Source organism: Salvelinus namaycush, unplaced genomic scaffold, assembly GCF_016432855.1.
Source record: "Salvelinus namaycush isolate Seneca unplaced genomic scaffold, SaNama_1.0 Scaffold2832, whole genome shotgun sequence".
NCBI classification, from domain to species: domain Eukaryota; kingdom Metazoa; phylum Chordata; class Actinopteri; order Salmoniformes; family Salmonidae; genus Salvelinus; species Salvelinus namaycush.
This window is the reverse complement of record NW_024059711.1, coordinates 2,501-27,500: the sequence shown is the minus strand read 5'-3', so window position 1 is coordinate 27,500 and position 25,000 is coordinate 2,501. Positions and strand designations below refer to the sequence as shown.

The 25,000-nt window shown below is 48.4% G+C and overlaps 1 protein-coding gene across 1 annotated transcript in view; it reads left to right on the top strand.

The window, feature by feature from the left end:
• LOC120039593 (von Willebrand factor-like) overlaps window positions 1-25,000 on the top strand; it is a gene marked incomplete at its 3' end in the record, with an annotated part of 30,431 nt that overhangs the window by 3,221 nt on the left and 2,210 nt on the right. Inside the window, exons 3-7 of the mRNA XM_038985008.1 lie at window positions 10,238-10,341; window positions 12,465-12,603; window positions 22,866-23,000; window positions 23,262-23,408; window positions 24,882-25,000. The exon at window positions 24,882-25,000 is cut by the window's right edge and continues 22 nt beyond it. Coding sequence (XP_038840936.1) covers window positions 10,238-10,341; window positions 12,465-12,603; window positions 22,866-23,000; window positions 23,262-23,408; window positions 24,882-25,000 — 644 coding nt within the window. The remainder of the gene's footprint in view (window positions 1-10,237; window positions 10,342-12,464; window positions 12,604-22,865; window positions 23,001-23,261; window positions 23,409-24,881) is intronic.

The window sequence follows — 25,000 nt, the reverse complement described above, 5'->3', positions numbered from 1 at the left end:
TGATGAAACCAGTCAGGATGCTCTCGATGGTGCAGCTGTAGAGCCTTTTTAGGATCTAAGGACCCATGCCAAATCTGTTCACTGTCCTGAGGGGGAATAGGTTTAATTGTGCCCTCTTCACGACTGTCTTAGTGTGCTTGGACCATGTTAGTTTGTTGGTGATGTGGATACCAAGGAACTAGAAGCTCTCAACCTGCTCCACTGCAGCCCCGTCGATGATAATGGGGGCGTGCTCAATCCTATTTTTCCTGTAGTTCACAATCATCTCCTTTGTCTGTCTAAATGCAATCTTCATGAGTGCTAAGGTCACAGAGAACAAACTAGCAGTACCCTGTCTTCTCCAAACTTTGTATTGATCCCCAAGGTCTGAATGACAGGTATTAGAGAAATCCATGGACACATAGGAGCCTCTGGCTCCATCTGCTGGACAGTTTGGAGAAGACAGGTGGACTGCTAGTTCACATAGGAGCTTCTGTCTCCATCTGCTGGACAGTTTGGAGAACATTTACATTTACATTTAAGTCATTTAGCAGACGCTCTTATCCAGAGCGACTTACAAATTGGTGCATTCACCTTATGATATCCAGTGGAACAACCACTTTACAATAGTGCATCTAACTCTTTTAAGGGGGAGGGGGGGGTTAGAAGGATTACTTTATCCTATCCTAGGTATTCCTTAAAGAGGTGGGGTTTCAGGTGTCTCCGGAAGGTGGTGATTGACTCCGCTGACCTGGCGTCGTAAGGGAGTTTGTTCCACCATTGGGGTGCCAGAGCAGCGAACAGTTTTGACTGGGCTGAGCGGGAACTGTACTTCCTCAGAGGTAGGGAGGCGAGCAGGCCAGAGGTGGATGAACGCAGTGCCCTTGTTTGGGTGTAGGGCCTGATCAGAGCCTGAAGGTACGGAGGTGCCGTTCCCCTCACAGCTCCGTAGGCAAGCACCATGGTCTTGTAGCGGATGCGAGCTTCAACTGGAAGCCAGTGGAGAGAGCGGAGGAGCGGGGTGACGTGAGAGAACTTGGGAAGGTTGAACACCAGACGGGCTGCGGCGTTCTGGATGAGTTGTAGGGGTTTAATAGCACAGGCAGGGAGCCCAGCCAACAGCGAGTTGCAGTAGTCCAGACGGGAGATGACAAGTGCCTGGATTAGGACCTGCGCTGCTTCCTGTGTGAGGCAGGGTCGTACTCTGCGAATGTTGTAGAGCATGAACCTACAGGAACGGGTCACCGCCTTGATGTGAGTTGAGAACGACAGGGTGTTGTCCAGGATCACTCCAAGGTTCTTAGCACTCTGGGAGGAGGACACAATGGAGTTGTCAACCGTGATGGCGAGATCATGGAACGGGCAGTCCTTCCCCGGGAGGAAGAGCAGCTCCGTCTTTCCGAGGTTCAGCTTGAGGTGGTGATCCGTCATCCACACTGATATGTCTGCCAGACATGCAGAGATGCGATTCGCCACCTGGTTATCAGAGGGGGGAAAGGAGAAGATTAATTGTGTGTCGTCTGCATAGCAATGATAGGAGAGACCATTTGAGGATATGACAGAGCCAAGTGACTTGGTGTATAGCGAGAATAGGAGAGGGCCTAGAACAGAGCCCTGGGGGACACCAGTGGTGAGAGCACGTGGTGCGGAGACAGATTCTCGCCACGCCACCTGGTAGGAGCGACCTGTCAGGTAGGACGCAATCCAAGCGTGGGCCGCGCCGGAGATGCCCAGCTCGGAGAGGGTGGAGAGGAGGATCTGATGGTTCACAGTATCAAAGGCAGCCGATAGGTCTAGAAGGATGAGAGCAGAGGAGAGAGAGTTAGCTTTAGCAGTGCGGAGCGCCTCCGTGACACAGAGAAGAGCAGTCTCAGTTGAATGACTAGTCTTGAAACCTGACTGATTTGGATCAAGAAGGTCATTCTGAGAGAGATAGCAGGAGAGCTGGCCAAGGACGGCACGTTCAAGAGTTTTGGAGAGAAAAGAAAGAAGGGATACTGGTCTGTAGTTGTTGACATCGGAGGGATCGAGTGTAGGTTTTTTCAGAAGGGGTGCAACTCTCGCTCTCTTGAAGACGGAAGGGACGTAGCCAGCGGTCAAGGATGAGTTGATGAGCGAGGTGAGGTAAGGGAGAAGGTCTCCGGAAATGGTCTGGAGAAGAGAGGAGGGGATAGGGTCAAGCGGGCAGGTTGTTGGGCGGCCGGCCGTCACAAGACGCGAGATTTCATCTGGAGAGAGAGGGGAGAAAGAGGTCAAAGCACAGGGTAGGGCAGTGTGAGCAGAACCAGCGGTGTCGTTTGACTTAGCAAACGAGGATCGGATGTCGTCGACCTTCTTTTCAAAATGGTTGACGAAGTCATCCGCAGAGAGGGAGGAGGGGGGAGGAGGGGGAGGAGGATTCAGGAGGGAGGAGAAGGTGGCAAAGAGCTTCCTAGGGTTAGAGGCAGATGCTTGGAATTTAGAGTGGTAGAAAGTGGCTTTAGCAGCAGAGACAGAAGAGGAGAATGTAGAGAGGAGGGAGTGAAAGGATGCCAGGTCCGCAGGGAGGCGAGTTTTCCTCGAAGAAGACATGTGGACTGCTAGTTCGCATAGGAGCTTCTGTCTCCATCTGCCGCACAGTTCGGAGAAGACAGGGTACTGCTCGTTTCTTCTCTGTGACCTCAACAGTCATGAAGATTGCATTTAGACAGAGGTTAATAGACCAGGTCTTGGCCCTAACCTTAACCCCGGGCCTAACCTTTTCACCAGCTGTTACCTTAACCTTAAACCTGGCCCTAATTCGAACCCCACCTTCACCTTAAATCTAACCCCAACACCTAGCTACTAATCCTTGCCTTTGATCCGTGCCCTAACCCTAACCCCAGCACCTAGAGGTTACTAAGCCTTGGCTGTTTTCTAACCTCTCACATAACTTTTATAAAGATGTATCGCTAGGAGCAATAGAATTAGAGAACATGTGTCTGTGCATCGCCTGTCCTCTTTGAGGTAAATTTTCCTCTAAACTAACCCTGACTCTGAGCTCAAACCTGACCAACCCTGACCCCAACCCTATCCCCAAACCTGACCCTGAACTTGACCCCAACCCTGACCTGACCCTGATCTTATTCTCAGGCGCTGGTGCCCAATAGGCATTCGGGGCTACAATCAGGCAGAAAGTCCAACAGCATACTGTAAATGTGGTTTATTTGAATGAGTGCCTTGTTTGTCATAAACTCTATATTGGAGAGACACAAAACACACTAGAATGCAGACTTAAACAACATCTATACCACATTCAAAAGGATGATATCTCCACTGTGTTGTATGTTCACTTTAGAGCTCATAGTGGAGAACCTTAGAAACTCAAGCAAAGAGGGCTGAGTAACAATGGATTAGAACAGTAGAAACCATTGATCGTCTAGGTCTTAATGAGAAATACTAAGCCACCCTGTAATTTGTCTCTAGGTCAGAGTTTCCCAAACTGGGTCCTGGGGCCGCCCCTAGGCGCAAGTTCTGGTTACAGCCCTAGCACTACACAGCTGATTCAAATAATTAAAGCTTGATGATGAGGTGATTATTTGATTCAGCAGCACACATACTCTGACCCTGTTCCCCAGAGTTTGGTCTCTATCCTGACCCTGGCACCCAGAGTTTGGTCTCTATCCTGACCCTGACCCTGTTCCATAGAGTTTGGTCTGTACCCTGACCCTGGCACCCAGAGTTTGGTCTGTTACCTGACCCTGGCACCCAGAGTTTGTTCTGTACCCTGACCCTGGTCCCCAGAGTTTGGTCTGTTACCTGACCCTGACCCTGGCACCCAGAGTTTGGTCTGTACCCTGACCCTGGCACCCCGAGTTTGGTCTGTACCCTGACCCTGGCACCCAGAGTTTGGTCTGTACCCTGACCCTGGCACCCAGAGTTTGGTCTGTACCCTGACCCTGGCACCCAGAGTTTGGTCTGTACCCTGACCCTGGCACCCAGAGTTTGGTCTGTACCCTGACCCTGGTCCCCAGAATGTTGTCGGTATCCTGACCCTGGCACCCAGAGTTTGGTCTGTTACCTGACCCAGGCACCCAGAGTTTGGTCTGTTACATGACCCTGGCACCCAGAGTTTGGTCTGTACCCTGACCCTGGCACCCAGAGTTTGGTCTGTACCCTGACCCTGGCACCCAGAGTTTGGTCTGTACCCTGATCCTGTTCCATAGTGTTTGGTCTGTACCCTGACCCTGGTCCCCAGAGTTTGGTCTGTACCCTGACCCTGGTCCCCAGAGTTTGATCTGTAACCTGACCGTGCTCCAAATAGTTTGGTCTGTATCCTGAGCCTCGTCCCCAGAGTTTGGTCTGTACCCTGATCCTTTTCCATAGAGTTTGGTCTGTACCCTGACCCTGGTCCCCAGAGTTTGGTCTGTTACCTGACCCTGGCACCCAGAGTTTGGTCTGTACCCTGACCCTGGCACCCAGAGTTTGGTCTGTACCCTGACCCTGGTCCCCAGATTTTGGTCTGTACCCTGATCCTGTTCCATAGTGTTTGGTCTGTACCCTGACCCTGGTCCCCAGAGTTTGGTCTGTACCCTGACCCTGGTCCCCAGAGTTTGATCTGTAACCTGACCGTGCTCCAAATAGTTTGGTCTGTATCCTGAGCCTCGTCCCCAGAGTTTGGTCTGTACCCTGATCCTTTTCCATAGAGTTTGGTCTGTACCCTGACCCTGGTCCCCAGAGTTTGGTCTGTTACCTGACCCTGGCACCCAGAGTTTGGTCTGGACCCTGACCCCGGTCCCCAGAGTTTGGTCTGTTACCTGACCCTGGTCCCCAGATTTTGGTCTGTTACCTGACCCTGGTCCCCAGAGTTTGGTCTGTTACCTGACCCTGGTCCCCAGAGTTTGGTCTGTACCCTGATCCTTTTCCATAGAGTTTGGTCTGTACCCTGATCCTGGTCCCCAGAGTTTGGTCTGTACCCTGACCCTGGTCCCCAGAGTTTTGTCTGTTACCTGACCCTGGTCCCCAGAGTTTGGTCTGTACCCTGATCCTTTTCCATAGAGTTTGGTCTGTACCCTGACCCTGGTCCCCAGAGTTTGGTCTGTTACCTGACCCTGGTCCCCAGAGTTTGGTCTGTTACCTGACCCTGGTCCCCAGAGTTTGGTCTGTACCCTGACCCTGGTCCCCAGAGTTTGGTCTGTTACCTGACCCTGGTCCCCAGAGTTTGGTCTGAACCCTGATCCTTTTCCATAGAGTTTGGTCTGTACCCTGACCCTGGTCCCCAGAGTTTGGTCTGTACCCTGACCCTGGTCCCCAGAGTTTGATCTGTAACCTGACCGTGCTCCAAATAGTTTGGTCTGTATCCTGAACCTCGTCCCCAGAGTTGGGTCTGTAACCTGACCCTGGTCGAAAGATTTCTGTCGGTATCCCTCCTCGACAACAGCCAGTGAAATTGCAGGGCGCTAAATTCAAACAATAGAATTCCATAATTAAAATTCCTCAAACATACAAGTATTATACACCATTTTAAAGATAAACTTCTTGTTAATCCAACCACAGTGTCCGACTTCAAAAAGGCTTTACGGCGAAAGCACACCATGCGATTATGTTAGGACAGCGCCTAGCCACAAGAAACCATACAGACATATTTCAGCCAAGGAGAGGACTCACAAAAGTCGGAAATAGCGATTAAATGAATCACTAACCATTGATGATCTTCATCTGGTGGCACTCCCTGGACTCCATGTTACACAATACATGTTTGTTTTGTTCAATAAAGTCCCCGGCCACAGGGGCGGTGTTGCAATCTACTGCAAAGATAGCCTGCAGAGTTCTGTATTACTATCCAAGTCTGTACCCAAACAATTCGAGTTTCTATATCTAAAAATTCACCTTTCCAGAAACAAGTCTCTCACTGTTTCCGCTTGCTATAGACCTCCCTTTGCCCCCAGCTGTGCCCTCGATACCATATGTGAATTGATTGCCCCCCATCTATCTTCTGAGCTCGTGCTACTAGGTGACCTAAACTGGGATACCCCGCCATCCTACAATCCAAGCTTGATGCCCTCAATCTCACACAAATTATCAATGAACCTACCAGGTACAACTCCAAATCCCTAAACACGGGCACCCTCATAGATATCATCCTAACTAACTCGCACTCCAAATACACCTCTGTTGTTTTCAATCAAGATCTCAGCGATCACTGCCTCATTGCCTGCATCCGTAATGGGTCTGCGACCAAACGACCACCCCTCATCACTGTCAAACGCTCCCTAAAACACTTCTGTGAGCAGGCCTTTTCTAATCGACCTGGCAGGGATATCCTGGAATGACATTGACCTCATCCCGTCAATAGATGATGCCTGGCTATTTTTTAAAAGTGCCTTCCTCACCATCTTAAATAAGCATGCCCCATTCAAAGAATGTAGAACTAGGAATAGATATAGTCCTTGGTTCACTCCAGACCTGTCAGCCCTTGACCAGCACAAAAACATCCTGTGGCGTTCTGCATTAGCATCGAATAGCCCCTGTGATATGCAACTTTTCAGGGAAGTTAGGAACAAACATACACAGGCAGTTAGGAAAGCTAAGGCTAGCTTTTTCAAACATAAATTTACATCCTGTAGTACTAACTCAAAAAAGTTCTGGGCCACTGTAAAGTCCATGGAGAATAAGAACACCTCCTCCCAGCTGCCAACTGCTCTGAGGCTAGGAAACACTGTCATCACCAATAAATCCGCGATAATTGAGAATTTCAATAAGCATTTCTCTACGGCTGGCCATGCTTTCTATCTGGCTTCCCCTACCGCGGTCAACTGCCCGGCACCCACCACAGCAACCCGCCAAAGCCCCCACCATTTCTCCTTCACCCAAATCCAGATAGCTGATGTTCTGAAAGAGCTGCAAAATCTGGACCCCCTACAAATCAGCCGGGCTAGACAATCTGGGCCCTCTCTTTCTAAAATTATCTGCCGAAATTGTTGCAACCCCTATTACTAGCCATTCAACCGATCACTGCCCGCACCTGCTCGCCCGTCCAGCATCACTACTCTGGACGGCTCTGACTTAGAATACGTGGACAACTAAAAATACCTAGGTGTCTGGTTAGACTGTAAACTCTCCGTCCAGACTCACATTAAGCATCTCCAATCCAAAATTAAATAGAGAATTGGCTTCCTATATCGCATCAAAGCATCCTTCTCTCATGCTGCCAAACATACCCTCGTAAAACTGACCATCAAACCGATCCTCGACTTCGGTGATGTCATCTATAAAATAGCCTCCAACACTCCACTCAACAAACAGAATGCAGTCTATCACAGTGCCATCCGTTTTGTCACCAAAGCCCTATACACTACCCACCATTGCGACCTGTACGCTCTCGTTTGTTGGCCCTCGCTTCATACTCGTCGCCAAACCCACTGGCTACAGGTTATCTACAAGTCTCTGCTAGGTTAAGCCCTGCCTTATCTCAGCTCACTGGTCACCATAGCAGCACCCACTCGTAGCACACGCTCCAGCAGGTATATCTCACTGGTCACCCCCAAAGCCAATTCCTCCTTTGGTCGTCTTTCCTTCCAGTTCTCTGCTGCCAATGACTGGAACGAACTGCAAAAATCTCTGGAGTTGGAGACTCATATCTCCCGCACTAGCTTTAAGCACCAGCTGTCAGAGCAGCTCACCTGTACATAGCCCATCTGTAAACAGCCCATCTATCTACCTACCTCATCCCCATACTATATTTATTTATTTATCTTTCTCCTTTGCATCCCAGTTGCTTGCACATTCATCTTCTGCACATCTACCATTCCAGTGTTTAATTGCTATATTGTAATTACTTCACCACCATGGCCTATTTATTGCCTTAACTCCCGTATCTTACCTCATTTGCACTCACTGTATATAGACTTTTTGTTTTCTTTTGTTCTACTGTATTATTGACTGTATGTTTTGTTTATTCCATGTGTAACTCTGTGTTGTTGTATATGTCGAATTGCTATGCTTTATCTTGGCCAGGTCGCAGTTGCAAATGAGAACTTGTTCTCAACCAGCCTACCTGGTTAAATAAAGGTGAAAAAAAAAAAAAAAAGTTTAATTCATGTCCAAAAACCTCTGTTTAAATTGGCGAGTTATATTCAGTAATGCATTGTCTCAAATAACATCCGGTGAAATTGCAGAGAGTCAAATCAAATTACAGAAATGCTCATCATAAACATTGATGAAAATACAAGTAAATGTTCGATTTGTTCGATAATGTCTCTCTTTATGTCCAAAAACCGCCATTTTGTTGGTGCGTTTAGTTCAGTAATCCAAAGGCACAAAGCACGCTCTCAACATCCAGAAGAAAAGTCAAACAAGTTCAAATAAAAGTTCGTAGAAACATGTCAAACGATGTTTAAAATCAATCCTCAGGTAGTTTTTGTCATAAATAATCAACAATATTTCAACCGGACAAAAGCTTCGTCAATAGAAAAGGAGAAACAAGAAAGGCACACTCCTGATCACGCGCTGGACTCATGTCTGGAAATTTCCACTGTCCACTCATTGAAAGTGCTGTATCTCCCTAATTTTTCAGAGTAAAAGCCTGAAACAATACCTAAAGACTGGTCACATGTAGAAGAAGCCATAGGGATCGTGAACTGGGTCCTAAGTCTTTGTATGGTGGATAGGTTTTCAATGGAAAAACAGCCTTTCAAAATAATAGTACTTCCTGGATGGATTTTCCTCAGGTTTTTGCCTGCCATATCAGTTCTGTTCTACTCACAGACATTATTTTAACAGTCTTGGAAACTTTAGAGTGTTTTCTATCCAAGTCTACCAATTATATGCATATCCTAGCTTCTGGGCCTGAGTAGCAAGCAGTTTAATTTGGCCACGCTTTTCATCCAAAATGCTGCCCCCTACCCTAGTGAAATTAAGAACACATTCTTATTTTCAATGATGACCTAGGAACAGTGGGTTAACTGGTCTAGGAACAGGGGTTAACTGGTCTAGGAACAGTGGGTTAACTGGTCTAGGAACAGTGGGTTAACTGATCTAGGAACAGGGGTTAACTGGTCTAGGAACAGGGGTTAACTGGTCTAGGAACAGGGGTTAACTGGTCTAGGAACAGTGGGTTAACTGGTCTAGGAACAGGGGTTAACTGGTCTAGGAACAGGGGTTAACTGGTCTAGGAACAGGGGTTAACTGGTCTAGGAACAGTGGGTTAACTGGTCTAGGAACAGGGGTTAACTGGTCTAGGAACAGGGGTTAACTGGTCTAGGAACAGGGGTTAACTGGTCTAGGAACAGTGGGTTAACTGGTCTAGGAACAGGGGTTAACTGGTCTAGGAACAGGGGTTAACTGGTCTAGGAACAGGGGTTAACTGGTCTAGGAACAGTGGGTTAACTGGTCTAGGAACAGTGGGTTAACTGGTCTAGGAACAGGGGTTAACTGACTTGTTCAGTGGCAGAACAACAGATTTTTAGCTTGGGGATTTGATCTTGTAATCTTCTGGTTACTAATCCAACACTCTAACCACTAGGTTACCTGCCACCACAGTTTGGTACGTATCCTAACCCTGGCAAAAAATAACTTTCTCTTTCTTCTCTGTCTTCTGATGTAAGTGTTGAGACGATGCATTAAATCCCTGACAAAGATTAAGCGTCCTTTAGATGCAACGGAAAGACAATGTATTCCAGTGAGCCCATTTCATTCATTTACCGGGGTGTGTTTGACAGTTCATTACAAACATCTCCACGGTTGTAATGTTAACGGAGAAAAACAACAGGCACAAGCAAGAGTATGAACGTTGCAGGAGCAAAATGAAAGTACTCAATCCAGCGTGATTTAAGTGACAAGTGGATTTTGCAGCCCTCAAACAGGAAATAGATGGCTGTAAAGGAGAGATCCTCAGGTGGGCGGGGCATGTACATTTCTAGTATTATGTAATGTTTCAAGTTTTGTTTCGAAATCATGAAGAGTAACTGCTGATTAGCAACAGCTAATGGGGATCCTAACAAAATACAACACCAAATAAATACTGTTTCAGTCTGGCCTGTATCCCTGGCAATCTCTGTGCAAACGGCACGGTACGTATCCCTGACCTCTAACCCTAACCCTGACCTTAACACTAACCTACGTCCTAGTCAAGGTTTCTGTGTCTGCCTGCCTGCCTGCCTGCCTGTCTGTCTGTCTGTCTGTCTGTGAACTAAGTGATAGATACATGCAACAGATTGGCCAGAGAGTCCAGCCACCAGTCACCTGGTCAGTCCCTGTTTTAAAAAATGGTTTTAAAAACTTGATTGATTGTTTGATTCAGGTTCGACATAGGAGAGAGTGCATCACTCCAGAGCAGTGTCCGTGCTACCATAACAACAGAGCATATGCACCTGGACAGAGCATCAATATGGACTGTAACACCTGGTACGTACCTTAATTAGATGTACCTTATGTAAAACCTGGTAAGTACCTGGTTTAGAATGTACCATAACACCTGGTATGTACAGTTGAAGTCAGAAGTTTACATACACTTAGGTTGGAGTAATTACACATAGTTTTTGGCAAGTCGTTTAGGACATCTACTTTGTGCATGACACATGTAATTTTCCAACAATTGATAACAGACAGATTATTCACTAAGTTGACTGTGCCTTTAAACAGCTTGGAAAATATCAGAAAATGATGTCATGGCTTTAGAAGCTTCTGATAGGCTAATTGACATAATTTGGGTCAATAGGAGGTGTACCTGTGGATGTATTGCAGGGCCTACCTTCAAACTCAGTGCCTCCTTGCTTGACATCATAGGAAAATCAAAAGCAATCAGCCAAGACCTCAGGAAAACAATTGTAGACCTCCACAAGTCTCGTTCATCCTTGGGAGCAATTTCCAAATGCCTGAAGGTACCACGTTCATCTGTAAAAACAATAGTACGCAAGTATAAACATTATGGGACCACGCAGCTGTCATACCGCTCAGGAAGGAGACACGTTCTGTCTCCTAGAGAAGAACGTACTTTGGTTCGAAAAGTGCAAATCAATCCCAGAACAGCAAAGGACCTTGTGAAGATGCTGGAGGAAACAGGTACAAAAGTATCTATATCCACAGTAAAACGAGTCCTATATCGACATTACCTGAATGGTCGCTCAGCAAGGCAGAAGCCACTGCTCCTAAACTGCCATAAAAAATCCAGACTACGGTTTGCAACTGCACATGGAGACAAAGATCGTACTTTTTGGAGAAATGTTCTCTGGTCAGACAAAACAAAAATAGAATTGTTTGGCCATAATGACCATTGTTATGTTTGGAGGAAAAAGGGGGGAGCTTGCAAGCTGAAGAACACCATCCCAACCGTGAAGCACGGGGGTGGCAGCGTCATGTTGTCGGGGTGCTTTGCTGCAGGAGGGACTGGTGCACTTCACAAAATAGATGGAATCATGAGACAGGGAAATTATGTGGATATATTGAAACAACATCTCAAGACATCAGTCAGCAAGTTAAAGCTTGGTTGCAAATGTGTCTTCCAAATGGACAACGACCTCAAGCATACTTCCAAAGTTGTGGCAAAATGGCTTAATGACCACAAAGTCAAGGTATTGGAGTGGCCATCACAAAGCCCTGACCTCAATCCCATAGAAAATGTGTAGGCAGAACTAAAAAAGTGTGTGCCAGCAAGGAGGCCTACAAACCTGACTCAGTTACACCAGCTCTGTCAGGAGGAATGGGCCAAAATTTCCAACTTATTGTGGGAAGCTTGTGGAAGGCTACACTAAATGTTTGACCCAAGTTAAACAATTTAAAGGCAATGCTACCAAATACTAATTGAGTGTATGCAAACTTCTGACCCTCTGGGAATGTGATGGAAGAAATAAAAGCTGAAATAAATAATTCTCTCATCTATTATTCTGACATTTCACATTCTTATAATAAAGTGGTGATCCTAACCCTAACCCTAACTGACCGAATCATTTTTACTAGGATTAAATGTCAGGAATTGTGAAAACTGAGTTTAAATGTATTTGGCTAAGTTGTATGTACACTTCCGACTTTAACTGTAAATTGCTTAGACCATATAAAACTATATCACCTGGTATGTACCTAGTTGAGACTGTACCTAACGTAACTATATCACCTGGTATGTACCTAGTTGAGACTGTACCTAATGTAACTATATCACCTGGTATGTACCTAGTTGAGACTGTAACTAACGTAACTATATCACCAGGTATGTACCTAGTTGAGACTGTAACTAACGTAACTATATCACCTGGTATGTACCTAGTTGAGACTGTAACTAACGTAACTATATCACCTGGTATGTACCTAGTTGAGACTGTAACTAACGTAACTATATCACCTGGTATGTACCTAGTTGAGACTGTACCCTAACGTAACTATATCACCTGGTATGTACCTAGTTGAGACTGTACCTAACGTAACTATATCACCAGGTATGTACCTAGTTGAGACTGTACCTAACCTAACTATATCACAAAAAGAGACTAGATCATTCTCAACTTTCTCTCTTGTTGTGTTTGTGTCCTGTGCAGTATGTGTGAGAACAGACGTTGGAGCTGTACAGCGCACGTGTGTGATGGTGTCTGTCGTACAGTGGGAGAGGGACATTACATCACCTTCGACGGTCTCCAGTACTCCTTCCCTGGGCTTTGTCAGTACGTCCTGGTGCAGGTCAGTTTGTTTTACCGCGTGTTATCGTGTGTGTGTGTGTGTGTCATGCCTGATACTTGTCTCAAAGTTGTTAAAATTAATCATGATGTCAACCCTCTCTCTCCGTCCACCTCTCCAGCTTCCCTCCCCAACGCTCTCTTGGTGACTTCTTCTCTCTAATTCCACATCCCTACCTCTCTCCATCCTCTCTCTCTCCTTCCACAACATTCATCCTCTCTGTCCTTCCACCTCTCCATCTCTCCCTCTCTCTGTCCCTCCCTCCAAGTTTCCATCTCTCCCCCCACTCTCTCTCTGACTGTGCCTCTGTCTCACTCCCTCCATCTCCCTCCCTCCCTCTCAATTCAATTCAATTCAATTCAATTGACTTTATTGACATGGTAAGTTCATTATTACTTACATTGTCAAAGTATACATATCGAAAAATAAAAATCAAATATATATGTATATATATACAAAATATATATATATTTATATATAAATAAATGGTGGGACCAACAGTAATAATAATAGTAGTAGTGGACATGGGATCACCATTAACAACAACTACAACAACAATATTAATCATTAATCACCCTCTCTCTCTCTCCAACTCACTCCACCTCTTCACCTCTTCATCTCTCTCTTTCTCCCTAAACTCTCTCCATCCTTCCATCTCTCTCACCTATCTCAATCCCTCCTCCTCTCTCTCTCCCGCCACCTGTCTCTCTCCCTCCACCTCTCCTAATCCACCTCTCTCCACCTCCCTCTCTTTCCCTCCCACCCTCCCACCCTCTCACCATCTCTCTCTCTCTCTCATCAACTCTCTCTCTCCCTCCACCTCTCTCTCTGCCCCTCCGCCTCTCTCTCCCCCTCCCTCTCTCTCCCTCTCTCTCTCTCCAACTCTCCCTCCATCTTCCTCTCTCTCCCTCCATCTTCCTCTCTCTCCCTCCACCTCTTTCTCTCTCCCTCCACCTCCCTCTCTCTCCCTCCAACTCCCTCTCTCTCCCTCCAACTCCCTCTCTCCCTCCACCTCTGTCTCTCTTCCTCCATCTCTCTCCCTCCACCTCCCTCTCTCTCCCTCCACCTCCCTATCTCTCCCTCCACCTCTCTCTCTCCCTCCACCTCTCTCTCTCTTCCTCCATCTCTCTCTCTCTCCCTTCACCTCTCTCTCTCTCCCTTCACCTCTCTCCCCCACCGTTATCTCCCTCAACCTCTCTCCAACAACCTATTCCTCTCCACCTCCCTCTCTCTTTCCTCCACCTCTCTCTCCCTCCACCTCCCTCTCCCTCCACCTCTCTCTCTCTCTCTCTCTCACTTGCTCGATCTCCCTCCATCTCTCTCTTTCTCTCTCTCTCCACCTCCCTCTCTCTCCAAATCTCGGTCTCTCTCTTTCTCTCTCAATCTCCCTCCCTCCACCTATCTCTCTCCCTCTACCTATCTCTCTCCCAACACCTCTCTCACTCTCTCTCTCCCTCCAACTCTCTCCCTCTCTACACCCTCCCTCTCTTCCTCATTCTATCTCTCTCTCTTCCCCTCTCTCTCCCTCCACCTCTCTCTCCCTCCACCGCTCTCTCTCCATTCACCTCCCTCTCTCTCCCACCTCTATCTCCGTCCACCTCTTTCTCCCTTTCTCTCTCTCTCCCGCCACCTCTCTTTCTCTCTCTCTCTCTCTCTCTCTCTCTCTCTCTCTCTCTATCTCTCTCTCCCCTCTCTCTCCCTCCACCTCTCTCTCTCTCTTTATCTCTCTCTCTCCACCTCCATCTTCTCCAAATCTCTCTCTCAATCTCTCTCTTTCGCTCTCTTCCTCTTTCCTTCTCTCTCTCTCCCTCCACCTAACTCTCTCTCCCTCTCTCTACCAACACCTCTCTCTCACCCTCTCTCTCCCTCCAACTCTCTCCCTCCTCTCTCTCTCTCCCCCACCCTCTCTCTCTCCCTCCACCTCTCTCTCTCCATTCACCTTTCTCTCTCCATTCACCTCTCTCTCCCACCTCCCTCCCTCATCTCTCTCTCTCCCTCCACCTCTTTCTAAATTTCAATTCAATTGCATTTCTCTCTCTCTCCCTCCATCTCCCTCTCTCTCTCTCCCCCCATCTCTCTCTCCCTCAATCTCTCTCTCTCCCCCAATATCTCTCTCCCTTCACCTCTCTCTCCCTCTCTCTCTCCCCCTCCACCTCTTTGTTTTCAAATTATTTTTGGATATGTGTAATCTGAGGAAAATATGTGTCTCTATTATTGTTATAGCGCCATCCATCATTCTTTCAATTTCCTTCAATTTCCCAGTCCCTGCTGATGGAAAAACATCCCCACAGCATGATGCTGCCACCACCATGCTTCACTGTGGGGATGGTGTTCTTGGGGTGATAAGAAGTGTTGGGTTTGCACCAGACAGCGTTTTCCTTGATGGACAAAAAGCTAAATATTAGTCTCATCTGACCAGAGTTCCTTCTTCCATATGTTTGGGGAGTCTCTCACATACCTTTTGGAGAACACCAAATGTGTTTGCTTATTTCTTTAAGCAATGGCTCTTTCTGGCCACTCTTCCATAAAGCCCAGGTCTGTGGATTGTATGGCTTAAAGTGGTCCTATGGACAGATACTCCAATCTCCGCTGTGGAGCTTTGCAGCACCTTCAGGGTTATCTTTGGTCTCTTTGTTGCCTCTCTGATTAATGCCCTCCTTGCCTGCTCTGTGAGTTTTGGTGGGCGGTCCCCATTTGGCAGGTTTATTGTGGTGCCATATTCTTTATATTTTTTAATGGATTTAATGGTGCTCCGTGGGATGTTCAAAGTGTTGGATATTTTTTTATAACCCAACCCTGATCTGTACTTCTCTACAACTTTGTCCCTGACCTGTTTGGAGAGCTCCTTGGTCTTCATGGTGCCGCTGGCTTGGTTGTGCCCCTTGCTTAGTGGTGTTGCAGACTCTGGGGCCTTTCAGAACAGGTGTATATATATATACTGAGATCATGTGACAGATCATGGGACACTTAAATAAAGTCCACCTGTGTGCAATCTAACTAATTATGTGACTTCTGAAGGTACTTGGTTGCACTAGATGTTATTTAGGGGCTTCATAGCAAAGGGGGTGAATACATATGCACAAAACACTTTTCCATTTTTATTTTCATTTTATTTTTTGAAGGAAGTAATTTTTTTCATTTCACTTGACCAATTTGGACTATTTTGTTTGTCCATTACATGATATCCAAATAAAAGTCCAATTAAATTACAGGTTGTAATGCAACAAAATAGGAAAAACGCCAAGGGGATGAATAATTTTGCAAGGCACTGTAGGTAGATTTTGCTCTGCATGCATTATTTGGTATTTGTATTTGTACTTATTATGGATCCCCATTAGTTCCTGCCAAAGCAGCAGCTACTCTTCCTGGGGTCCAGCCAAATTAAGGCAGTTTATACAATTTTACAAATTTATACAGTTATACGTTGTGCACTGAGGATATTTTTGCAGAATTCTGCATGTGGAAGTCTCAATTTGGTGTTTGTCCCATTTTGTGAATTCTTGGCTGGTGAGTTGACCCCAGACCTCACAACCATAAAGGGCAATGTGTTCAATTACTGATTCAAGTATTTTTAGCCAGATCCTATTTGGTATGTCATATTTTATCTTCCTTTTGATGGAGTAGAAGGCCCTTCTTGCCTTGTCTCTCAGATCGTTCACAGCTCTGTGGAAGTTACCTGTGGCGTTGTTTAGGCCGAGGTATGTGTCGTTTTTTGTGTGCTCTAGGGCAACAGTGTCTAGTTGGAATTTGTATTTGTGGTCCTGGCGACTGGACCTTTTTTGGAATACTATTATTTTAGTCTTACTGAGATTTACTGTCAGGGCCCAGGTCTGACAGGGCCCAGGTCTGTCAGGGCCCAGGTCTGTCAGGGCCCAGGTCTGTCAGGGCCCAGGTCTGACAGAATCTGTGCAGAATATCTAGGTGCTGCTGTAGGCCCTCCTTGGTTGGTGACAGAAGCACCAGATCATCAGCAAACAGTAGACATTTGACTTCAGATTCAAGAAGGGTGAGGCCGGGTGCTGCAGACTGTTCTAGTGCCCTTGCCAATTTGTTGAAATATACAGTTGATGTCGGAAGATTACATACACTTAGGTTGGAGTCATTAAAACTTGTTTTTTAACCACTCCACGAATGTGTTGTTAACAAACTATAGTTTTGGCGAGTCAGTTAAGACATCTACTTTGTGCATGAGACATGCCATTTTGCCAACAATTGTTTACAGACAGATTATTTAACTTATATTTCACTGTATCACAATTCCAGTGGGTCAGAAGTTTACATACACTAAGTTGATTTTGCCTTTAAACAGCTTGGAAAATTCCAGAAAATTATGTCATGTCTATAGAAGCTTCTGATAGGCTAATTGGCCACCTTCAAACTCACTGGCTCTTTGCTTGACATCATGGGAAAATAAAAAGAAATCAGCCAAGACCTCAGGAAAATAATTGTAGACCTCCACACGTCTGGTTCATCCTTGGGAGCAATTTCTAAATGCCTGAAGGTACCATGTTCATCTGTACAAACAATAGTACGCAAGTATAAACACCACAGGATCACTCATCCATCACACCACTCAGGATGGAGACTTGTTCTGTCTCCTAGAGATGAACGTACTTTGGTGCGAAAGGTTCAAATCAATCCCAGAACAACAGCAAAGGACCTTATGAAGATGCTGGAGGAAACAGGCACAAAAGTATCTATATCCACAGGAAAACGACTTTTTCAACATGTGTAATACCAACATGTTTCAAGCAGACAACCATAGTCCTTGTGCCCAAGAACACAAAGGCAACCTGCCTAAATGACTACAGACACATAGCACTCACGTCCGTAGCCATGAAGTGCTTTGAAAGGCTGGTAAAGGCTCACATCAACACCATTATCCCAGAAACCCTAGACCCACTCCAATTTGCATACCACCCAAGCAGATCCACAGATGATGCAATTTCTATTGCACTCCACACTGCCCTTTCCCACCTGGACAAAAGAAACACCTATGTGAGAATGCTGTTCATTGACAACAGCTCAGCGTTCAACACCATAGTTCCCTCAATGCTCATCACTAAGCTAAGGAACCTGGGACTAAACACCTCCCTCTGCAACTGGATCCTGGACTTCCTGACGGGCCACTCCCAGGTGGTGAGGGTAGGGTGGCAACACATCTGCCATGCTGATCCTCAACACAGGGGCCCCTCAGGGGTGCGTGCTCAGTCTCTTCCTGTACTCCCTGTTCACCCACGACTGCATGGCCAGGCACGACTCCAACACCATCATTAAGTTTGCAGATGACACAACAGTGGTAGGCCTGATCATCGACAACGACGAGACAGCCTATAGGGAGGAGGTCAGAGATCTGGCCGGGTGGCGCCAGAATAACAACCTATCCCTCAACGTAACCAAGACTAAGGAGATTATTGTGGACTACAGGAAAAGGAGGACCGAGCACGCCCCCATTCTCATCGATGGGGCTGAATTGGAGCAGGTTGAGAGCTTCAAGTTCCTTGGTGTCCACATCAACAACAAACTAGAATGGACCAAACACACCAAGACAGTCGGAAAGAGGGCACGACAAAGCCTTTCCCCCCTCAGGAAACTAAAAAGATTTGCCATGGGTCCTGAGATCCTCAAAAGCTTCTACAGCTGCAACATCGAGAGCATCCTGACCGGTTGCATCACTGCCTGGTACGTTACCGCTCGGCCTCCATCGAGAGCATCCTGACCGGTTGCATCACTGCCTGGTACGTTACCGCTCGGCCTCCATCGAGAGCATCCTGACCGGTTGCATCACTGCCTGGTACGTTACCGCTCGGCCTCCATCGAGAGCATCCTGACCGGTTGCATCACTGCCTGGTACGTTACCGCTCGGCCTCCATCGAGAGCATCCTGACCGGTTGCATCACTGCCTGGTACGTTACCGCTCGGCCTGCATCGAGAGCATCCTGACCGGTTGCATCACTGCCTGGTACGTTACCGCTCGGCCTCCATCGAGAGCATCCTGACCGGTTGCATCACTGCCTGGTATGTTACCGCTCGGCCTCCATCGAGAGCATCCTGACCGGTTGCATCACTGCCTGGTATGTTACCGCTCGGCCTCCATCGAGAGCATCCTGACCGGTTGCATCACTGCCTGGTATGTAACCGCTCGGCCTCCATCGAGAGCATCCTGACCGGTTGCATCACTGCCTGGTATGTTACCGCTCGGCCTCCATCGAGAGCATCCTGACCGGTTGCATCACTGCCTGGTACGTTACCGCTCGGCCTCCATCGAGAGCATCCTGACCGGTTGCATCACTGCCTGGTACGTTACCGCTCGGCCTCCATCGAGAGCATCCTGACCGGTTGCATCACTGCCTGGTATGTTACCGCTCGGCCTCCATCGAGAGCATCCTGACCGGTTGCATCACTGCCTGGTACGTTACCGCTCGGCCTCCATCGAGAGCATCCTGACCGGTTGCATCACTGCCTGGTACGTTACCGCTCGGCCTCCATCGAGAGCATCCTGACCGGTTGCATCACTGCCTGGTATGTTACCGCTCGGCCTCTGTGTTTTTACTGTTGTTTTAATACTTTACCTACCTACACACACACACACACACACACACACACACACACAGACACACACACACACACACACACACCTACACACACACACACACATACCTTTTTTTCACACTATTGGTTAGAGCCTGTAAGTAAGCATTTCACTGTAAGGTGAATACCTGTTGTATTCGGCGCACGTGACAAATAAACTTTAATTTGATTTGATTTGTTATGTTTGGAGGAAAAAGGGGGGAGCTTGCAAGCCGAAGAACACCATCCCAATCGTGAAGCACGGGGGTGGCAGCATCATGTTGTCGGGGTGCTTTGCTGCAGGAGGGACTGGTGCACTTCACAAAATAGATGGAATCATGATGAAAGGGAAATTAGGTGGATATATTGAATCAACATCTCAAGACACCAGTCAGGAAGTTAAAACTTGGTCGCAAATGGGTCTTATAAATGGACAATGACCCCAAGCATACTTCCAAAGTTGTGGCAAAATTTATTAATGACAACAAAGTCAAGGTATTGGAGTGGCCATCACAAAGCCCTTGACCTCAATCCCATAGAAAATTAGTGGGCAGAACTGAAAAAGCGTGTGCGAGCAAGGAGGCTTATTTTGGAGGCTACCCGAAACATTTGTCCCAAGTTAAACAATTTAACAGCAATGCTACCAAATACTAATTGAGTATATGTAAACTTCTGACCTACTGGGAATGTGATGAAAGATATAAAATCTGAAATAAATAATTCTCTCTACTATTGTTCTGACATTTCACATTCTTAAAATAAAGTGGTGATCCTAACTGAACTACAACAGGGAATTTTTAGCTAGATTAAATGTCAGGAATTGTGAAAAACGGAGTTTAAATGTATTTGGCTAAGGTGTATGTAAACTTCTGACTTCAACTGTATGTTAAAGACAGTGGGGCTTAAGCTGCATCCCTTTCTCCCCCCACGGCCCTGTCTCACCCCACGGCCCTCTCTCACCCCACGGCCCTGTCTCACCCCACGGCCCTGTCTCACCCCACGGCCCTGTCTCACCCCACGGCCCTGTCTCACCCCACGGCCCTGTCTCACCCCACGGCCCTGTCTCACCCCACGGCCCTCTCTCACCCCACGGCCCTGTCTCACCCCACGGCTCTGTCTCCCCCCACGGCCCTGTCTCACCCCACGGCCCTGTCTCACCCCACGGCCCTGTCTCACCCCACGGCCCTGTCTCACCCCACGGCCCTGTCTCACCCCACGGCCCTGTCTCCCCCCACGGCCCTGTCTCCCCCCACGGCCCTGTCTCCCCCTACGGCCCTGTCTCCCCCCACGGCCCTGTCTCCCCCCACGGCCCTGTCTCACCCCACGGCCCTGTCTCCCCCCACGGCCCTGTCTCCCCCCACGGCCCTGTCTCCCCCCACGGCCCTGTCTCACCCCACGGCCCTGTCTCCCCCCACGGCCCTGTCTCCCCCCACGGCCCTGCCTCCCCCCACGGCCCTGTCTCCCCCCACGGCCCTGTCTCCCCCCACGGCCCTGTCTCCCCCCACGGCCCTGTCTCCCCCTACGGCCCTGTCTCCCCCCACGGCCCTGTCTCACCCCACGGCCCTGTCTCCCCCTACGGCCCTGTCTCCCCCACGGCCCTGTCTCACCCCACGGCCCTGTCTCCCCCCACGGCCCTGTCTCCCCCCCACGGCCCTGTCTCCCCCCACGGCCCTGTCTCACCCCACGGCCCTGTCTCCCCCTACGGCCCTGTCTCCCCCACGGCCCTGTCTCCCCCCACGGCCCTGTCTCCCCCCACGGCCCTGTCTCCCCCCACGGCCCTGTCTCCCCCCACGGCCCTGTCTCCCCCCACGGCCCTGTCTCCCCCCACGGCCCTGTCTCCCCCTACGGCCCTGTCTCCCCCCACGGCCCTGTCTCACCCCACGGCCCTGTCTCCCCCCACGGCCCTGTCTCCCCCCACGGCCCTGTCTCCCCCCACGGCCCTGTCTCCCCCCACGGCCCTGTCTCCCCCCACGGCCCTGTCTCCCCCTACGGCCCAGTCTCCCCCCACGGCCCTGTCTCACCCCACGGCCCTGTCTCCCCCTACGGCCCTGTCTCCCCCCACGGCCCTGTCTCCCCCCACGGCCCTGTCTCACCCCACGGCCCTGTCTCCCCCCACGGCCCTGTCTCCCCCCACGGCCCTGTCTCACCCCACGGCCCTGTCTCCCCCTACGGCCCTGTCTCCCCCTACGGCCCTGTCTCCCCCCACGGCCCTGTCTCCCCCCACGGCCCTGTCTCCCCCCACGGCCCTGTCTCCCCCCACGGCCCTGTCTCACCCCACGGCCCTGTCTCCCCCCACGGCCCTGTCTCCCCCCACGGCCCTGTCTCCCCCCACGGCCCTGTCTCCCCCCACGGCCCTGTCTCCCCCCACGGCCCTGTCTCCCCCCACGGCCCTGTCTCCCCCTACGGCCCTGTCTCCCCCTACGGCCCTGTCTCCCCCCACGGCCCTGTCTCACCCCACGGCCCTGTCTCCCCCCACGGCCCTGTCTCCCCCCACGGCCCTGTCTCCCCCCACGGCCCTGTCTCACCCCACGGCCCTGTCTCACCCCACGGCCCTGTCTCCCCCCACGGCCCTGTCTCCCCCCACGGCCCTGTCTCCCCCTACGGCCCTGTCTCCCCCCACGGCCCTGTCTCACCCCACGGCCCTGTCTCCCCCTACGGCCCTGTCTCCCCCCACGGCCCTGTCTCCCCCCACGGCCCTGTCTCACCCCACGGCCCTGTCTCCCCCCACGGCCCTGTCTCCCCCCACGGCCCTGTCTCCCCCCACGGCCCTGTCTCACCCCACGGCCCTGTCTCCCCCTACGGCCCTGTCTCCCCCTACGGCCCTGTCTCCCCCCACGGCCCTGTCTCCCCCCACGGCCCTGTCTCCCCCCACGGCCCTGTCTCCCCCCACGGCCCTGTCTCCCCCCACGGCCCTGTCTCCCCCCACGGCCCTGTCTCACCCCACGGCCCTGTCTCACCCCACGGCCCTGTCTCCCCCCACGGCCCTGTCTCCCCCCACGGCCCTGTCTCACCCCACGGCCCTGTCTCACCCCACGGCCCTGTCTCACCCCACGGCCCTGTCTCCCCCCACGGCCCTGTCTCCCCCCACGGCCCTGTCTCACCCCACGGCCCTGTCTCACCCCACGGCCCTGTGGAAAGAAATGTGTGTGGTTTTTGCCAATTTTAACTGCACATTTGTTGTTTGTGTACATGGATTTTATAATGTCGTATGTTTTTCCACCAACACCACTTTCCATCAATTGTATAGTAGACCCTCGTGCCAAATTGAGTCAAAAGCTTTTTGAAATCAATAAATCATGAGAAGACTTTGCCTTTGATTCGGTTTGTATGTTTGTAAATAGGGTGTGGAGAGTGAACACGTGAGCTGTCGTACGGTAATTTGGTAAAAAGCCAATTTGACATTTGCTCAGTACATTGTTTTCACTGAGGAAATGTACACGTCTGCTGTGATAATGCAGCGGATTTTCCCAAGGTTGCTGTTTATGTATATCCCACAGTAGTTATTGGGTTCAAATTTGTGGATTGGGGTGATCAGTCCTTGGTTCCAAATATTGGGAAAGATGCCAGAGCTAAGGATGATGTTAAATAATTTAAGCACAGCCAATTGGAATTTGTTGTCTGTATATTTTATCATTTCATCTCTCTCTCCCTCCCACCACCTCCCACTCTTTCTCTCTCCACGTCTATTTCTCCAGGACCAGTGTGGAGGAGACGAGGGGTCATTCAGGGTGCTTGTGGAGAATGAGGCCTGTGGGGTCGTAGGTCATCGCTGTGCTAAAGCTGTTACAGTCTACTACCAGGGAGGACTCATAACTATGGAGAACGGACAGGTCACACACGCACACACACACACACACACACACGCGCGCACACACACACACACACACACACACACACACACACATACACACACACACACACACACACACACAGACACACACACACACACACACACACAGACACATACACACAGACACACACAGACACACACACACACACACACACACACACACACACACACACACACACACACACACACACACACACACACACACACACACATTTAACCCCCCCCCCCCCTCTCTCTCCAGGTGAGGATGAAGAAGCCAGTGATGAAGGGTGTTGAGGTGGAGATCATTCGCTCTGGTCAGTTCTTCATCCTGCTGCTGGGGAAACACATCTCTATCAGCTGGGACCTGGGGACCCGCCTGCTGGTACACATCTCCTCACAGTACAGGGTAATACTGATACTATAATAATACTATACTACTAATGTACTTTTATACTATCACTACAATACTACTACTATACTACTACTGCTATACTACCACCATACTACTACTGTACTGTTATACTAGTACTGCTATATACTACTACTACTTTTATACTACTACTACACAATTACTTCTACTACACCACTACTACTACTACTACTACTACTACTGTAATACCACTACTACTACTGCTATACTACTACTATACTACTAATATTATTAATATTAATAAACTACTACTACTACTAATAATAATAAGACAGTACTTCTATACTACTACTAATACACAATTACTCCTACTACACCACTACTACTGCTCTAATACCACTACGACCACTATATACTACTACTGTTATACTACTACTACACAAGTACTTCTACTACACCACTACTACTACTACTACTACTACTACTACTACGACTACTGTAATACCACTACTACTACTGCTATACTACTAGTATACTACTAATACTACTAATATTAATAAACTACTACTAATAATAATAATACTAAGACAATACTTCTATACCACTACTAATACACAATTACTCCTACTACACCACTACTACTGCTCTAATACCACTACTATTACTACACTACTGGTATACTACTACTAATAATAATATTAATAAACTACTAATAATAATAATGATCTTCTCCTCCTCCTACTACTACTACTACTACTACTACTACTACTACTAAACTACTAAACTACTACTAATAATAATGATCTACTCCTACTACTACTACTACTACTACTACTACTACTACTACTACTACTACTACTACTACTAAACTACTAAACTACTACTAATAATAATGATCTACTCCTCCTACTACTACTAGTACTACTATATTAATATGCTGGAGGACTACTACACTACTACTGCTACTATACCACTACTACTATACTACTACAATACACTACTAATTTACTTCCACTATACTACTACAACAATACTACTACTACACTAATGTGCTGCTATACAACTACACTACTCTACTACTACTACTACCATACTATGTCTACTACTACTGCTATACCACCCGACACTAATTTACTACTATACTGCCACTATACTACCACCACACACATATACTACTGCTATACAACTACTGCACAAATATACTACTGGTATAATACTATGACACAAATATACTACTGCTATACTAATATGTTACTACTATTACACAAATATACTACTACTATACTACTACTACACTAATATGCTATTATACTACTACACTGCTACTATTCTACCATACCATACATACGATTATACTGCTATTATACTGCACTTCATAACTGTCTCCATGATTCTGTATATTTATTTCTGTGTGTGTGTGTGTGTGTGTGTGTGTGTGTGTGTGTGTGTGTGTGTGTGTGTGTGTGTGTGTGTGTGTGTGTGTGTGTGTGTGTGTGTGTGTGTGTGTAGGAGCGTGTGTGTGGTCTGTGTGGCAACTATGATGGAAACGTGAACAACGACCTTCTAAGCAGCAACAACCAGCTAGAGGTCGACTCCACCCACTTTGGAAACTCCTGGAAGGTTAAACC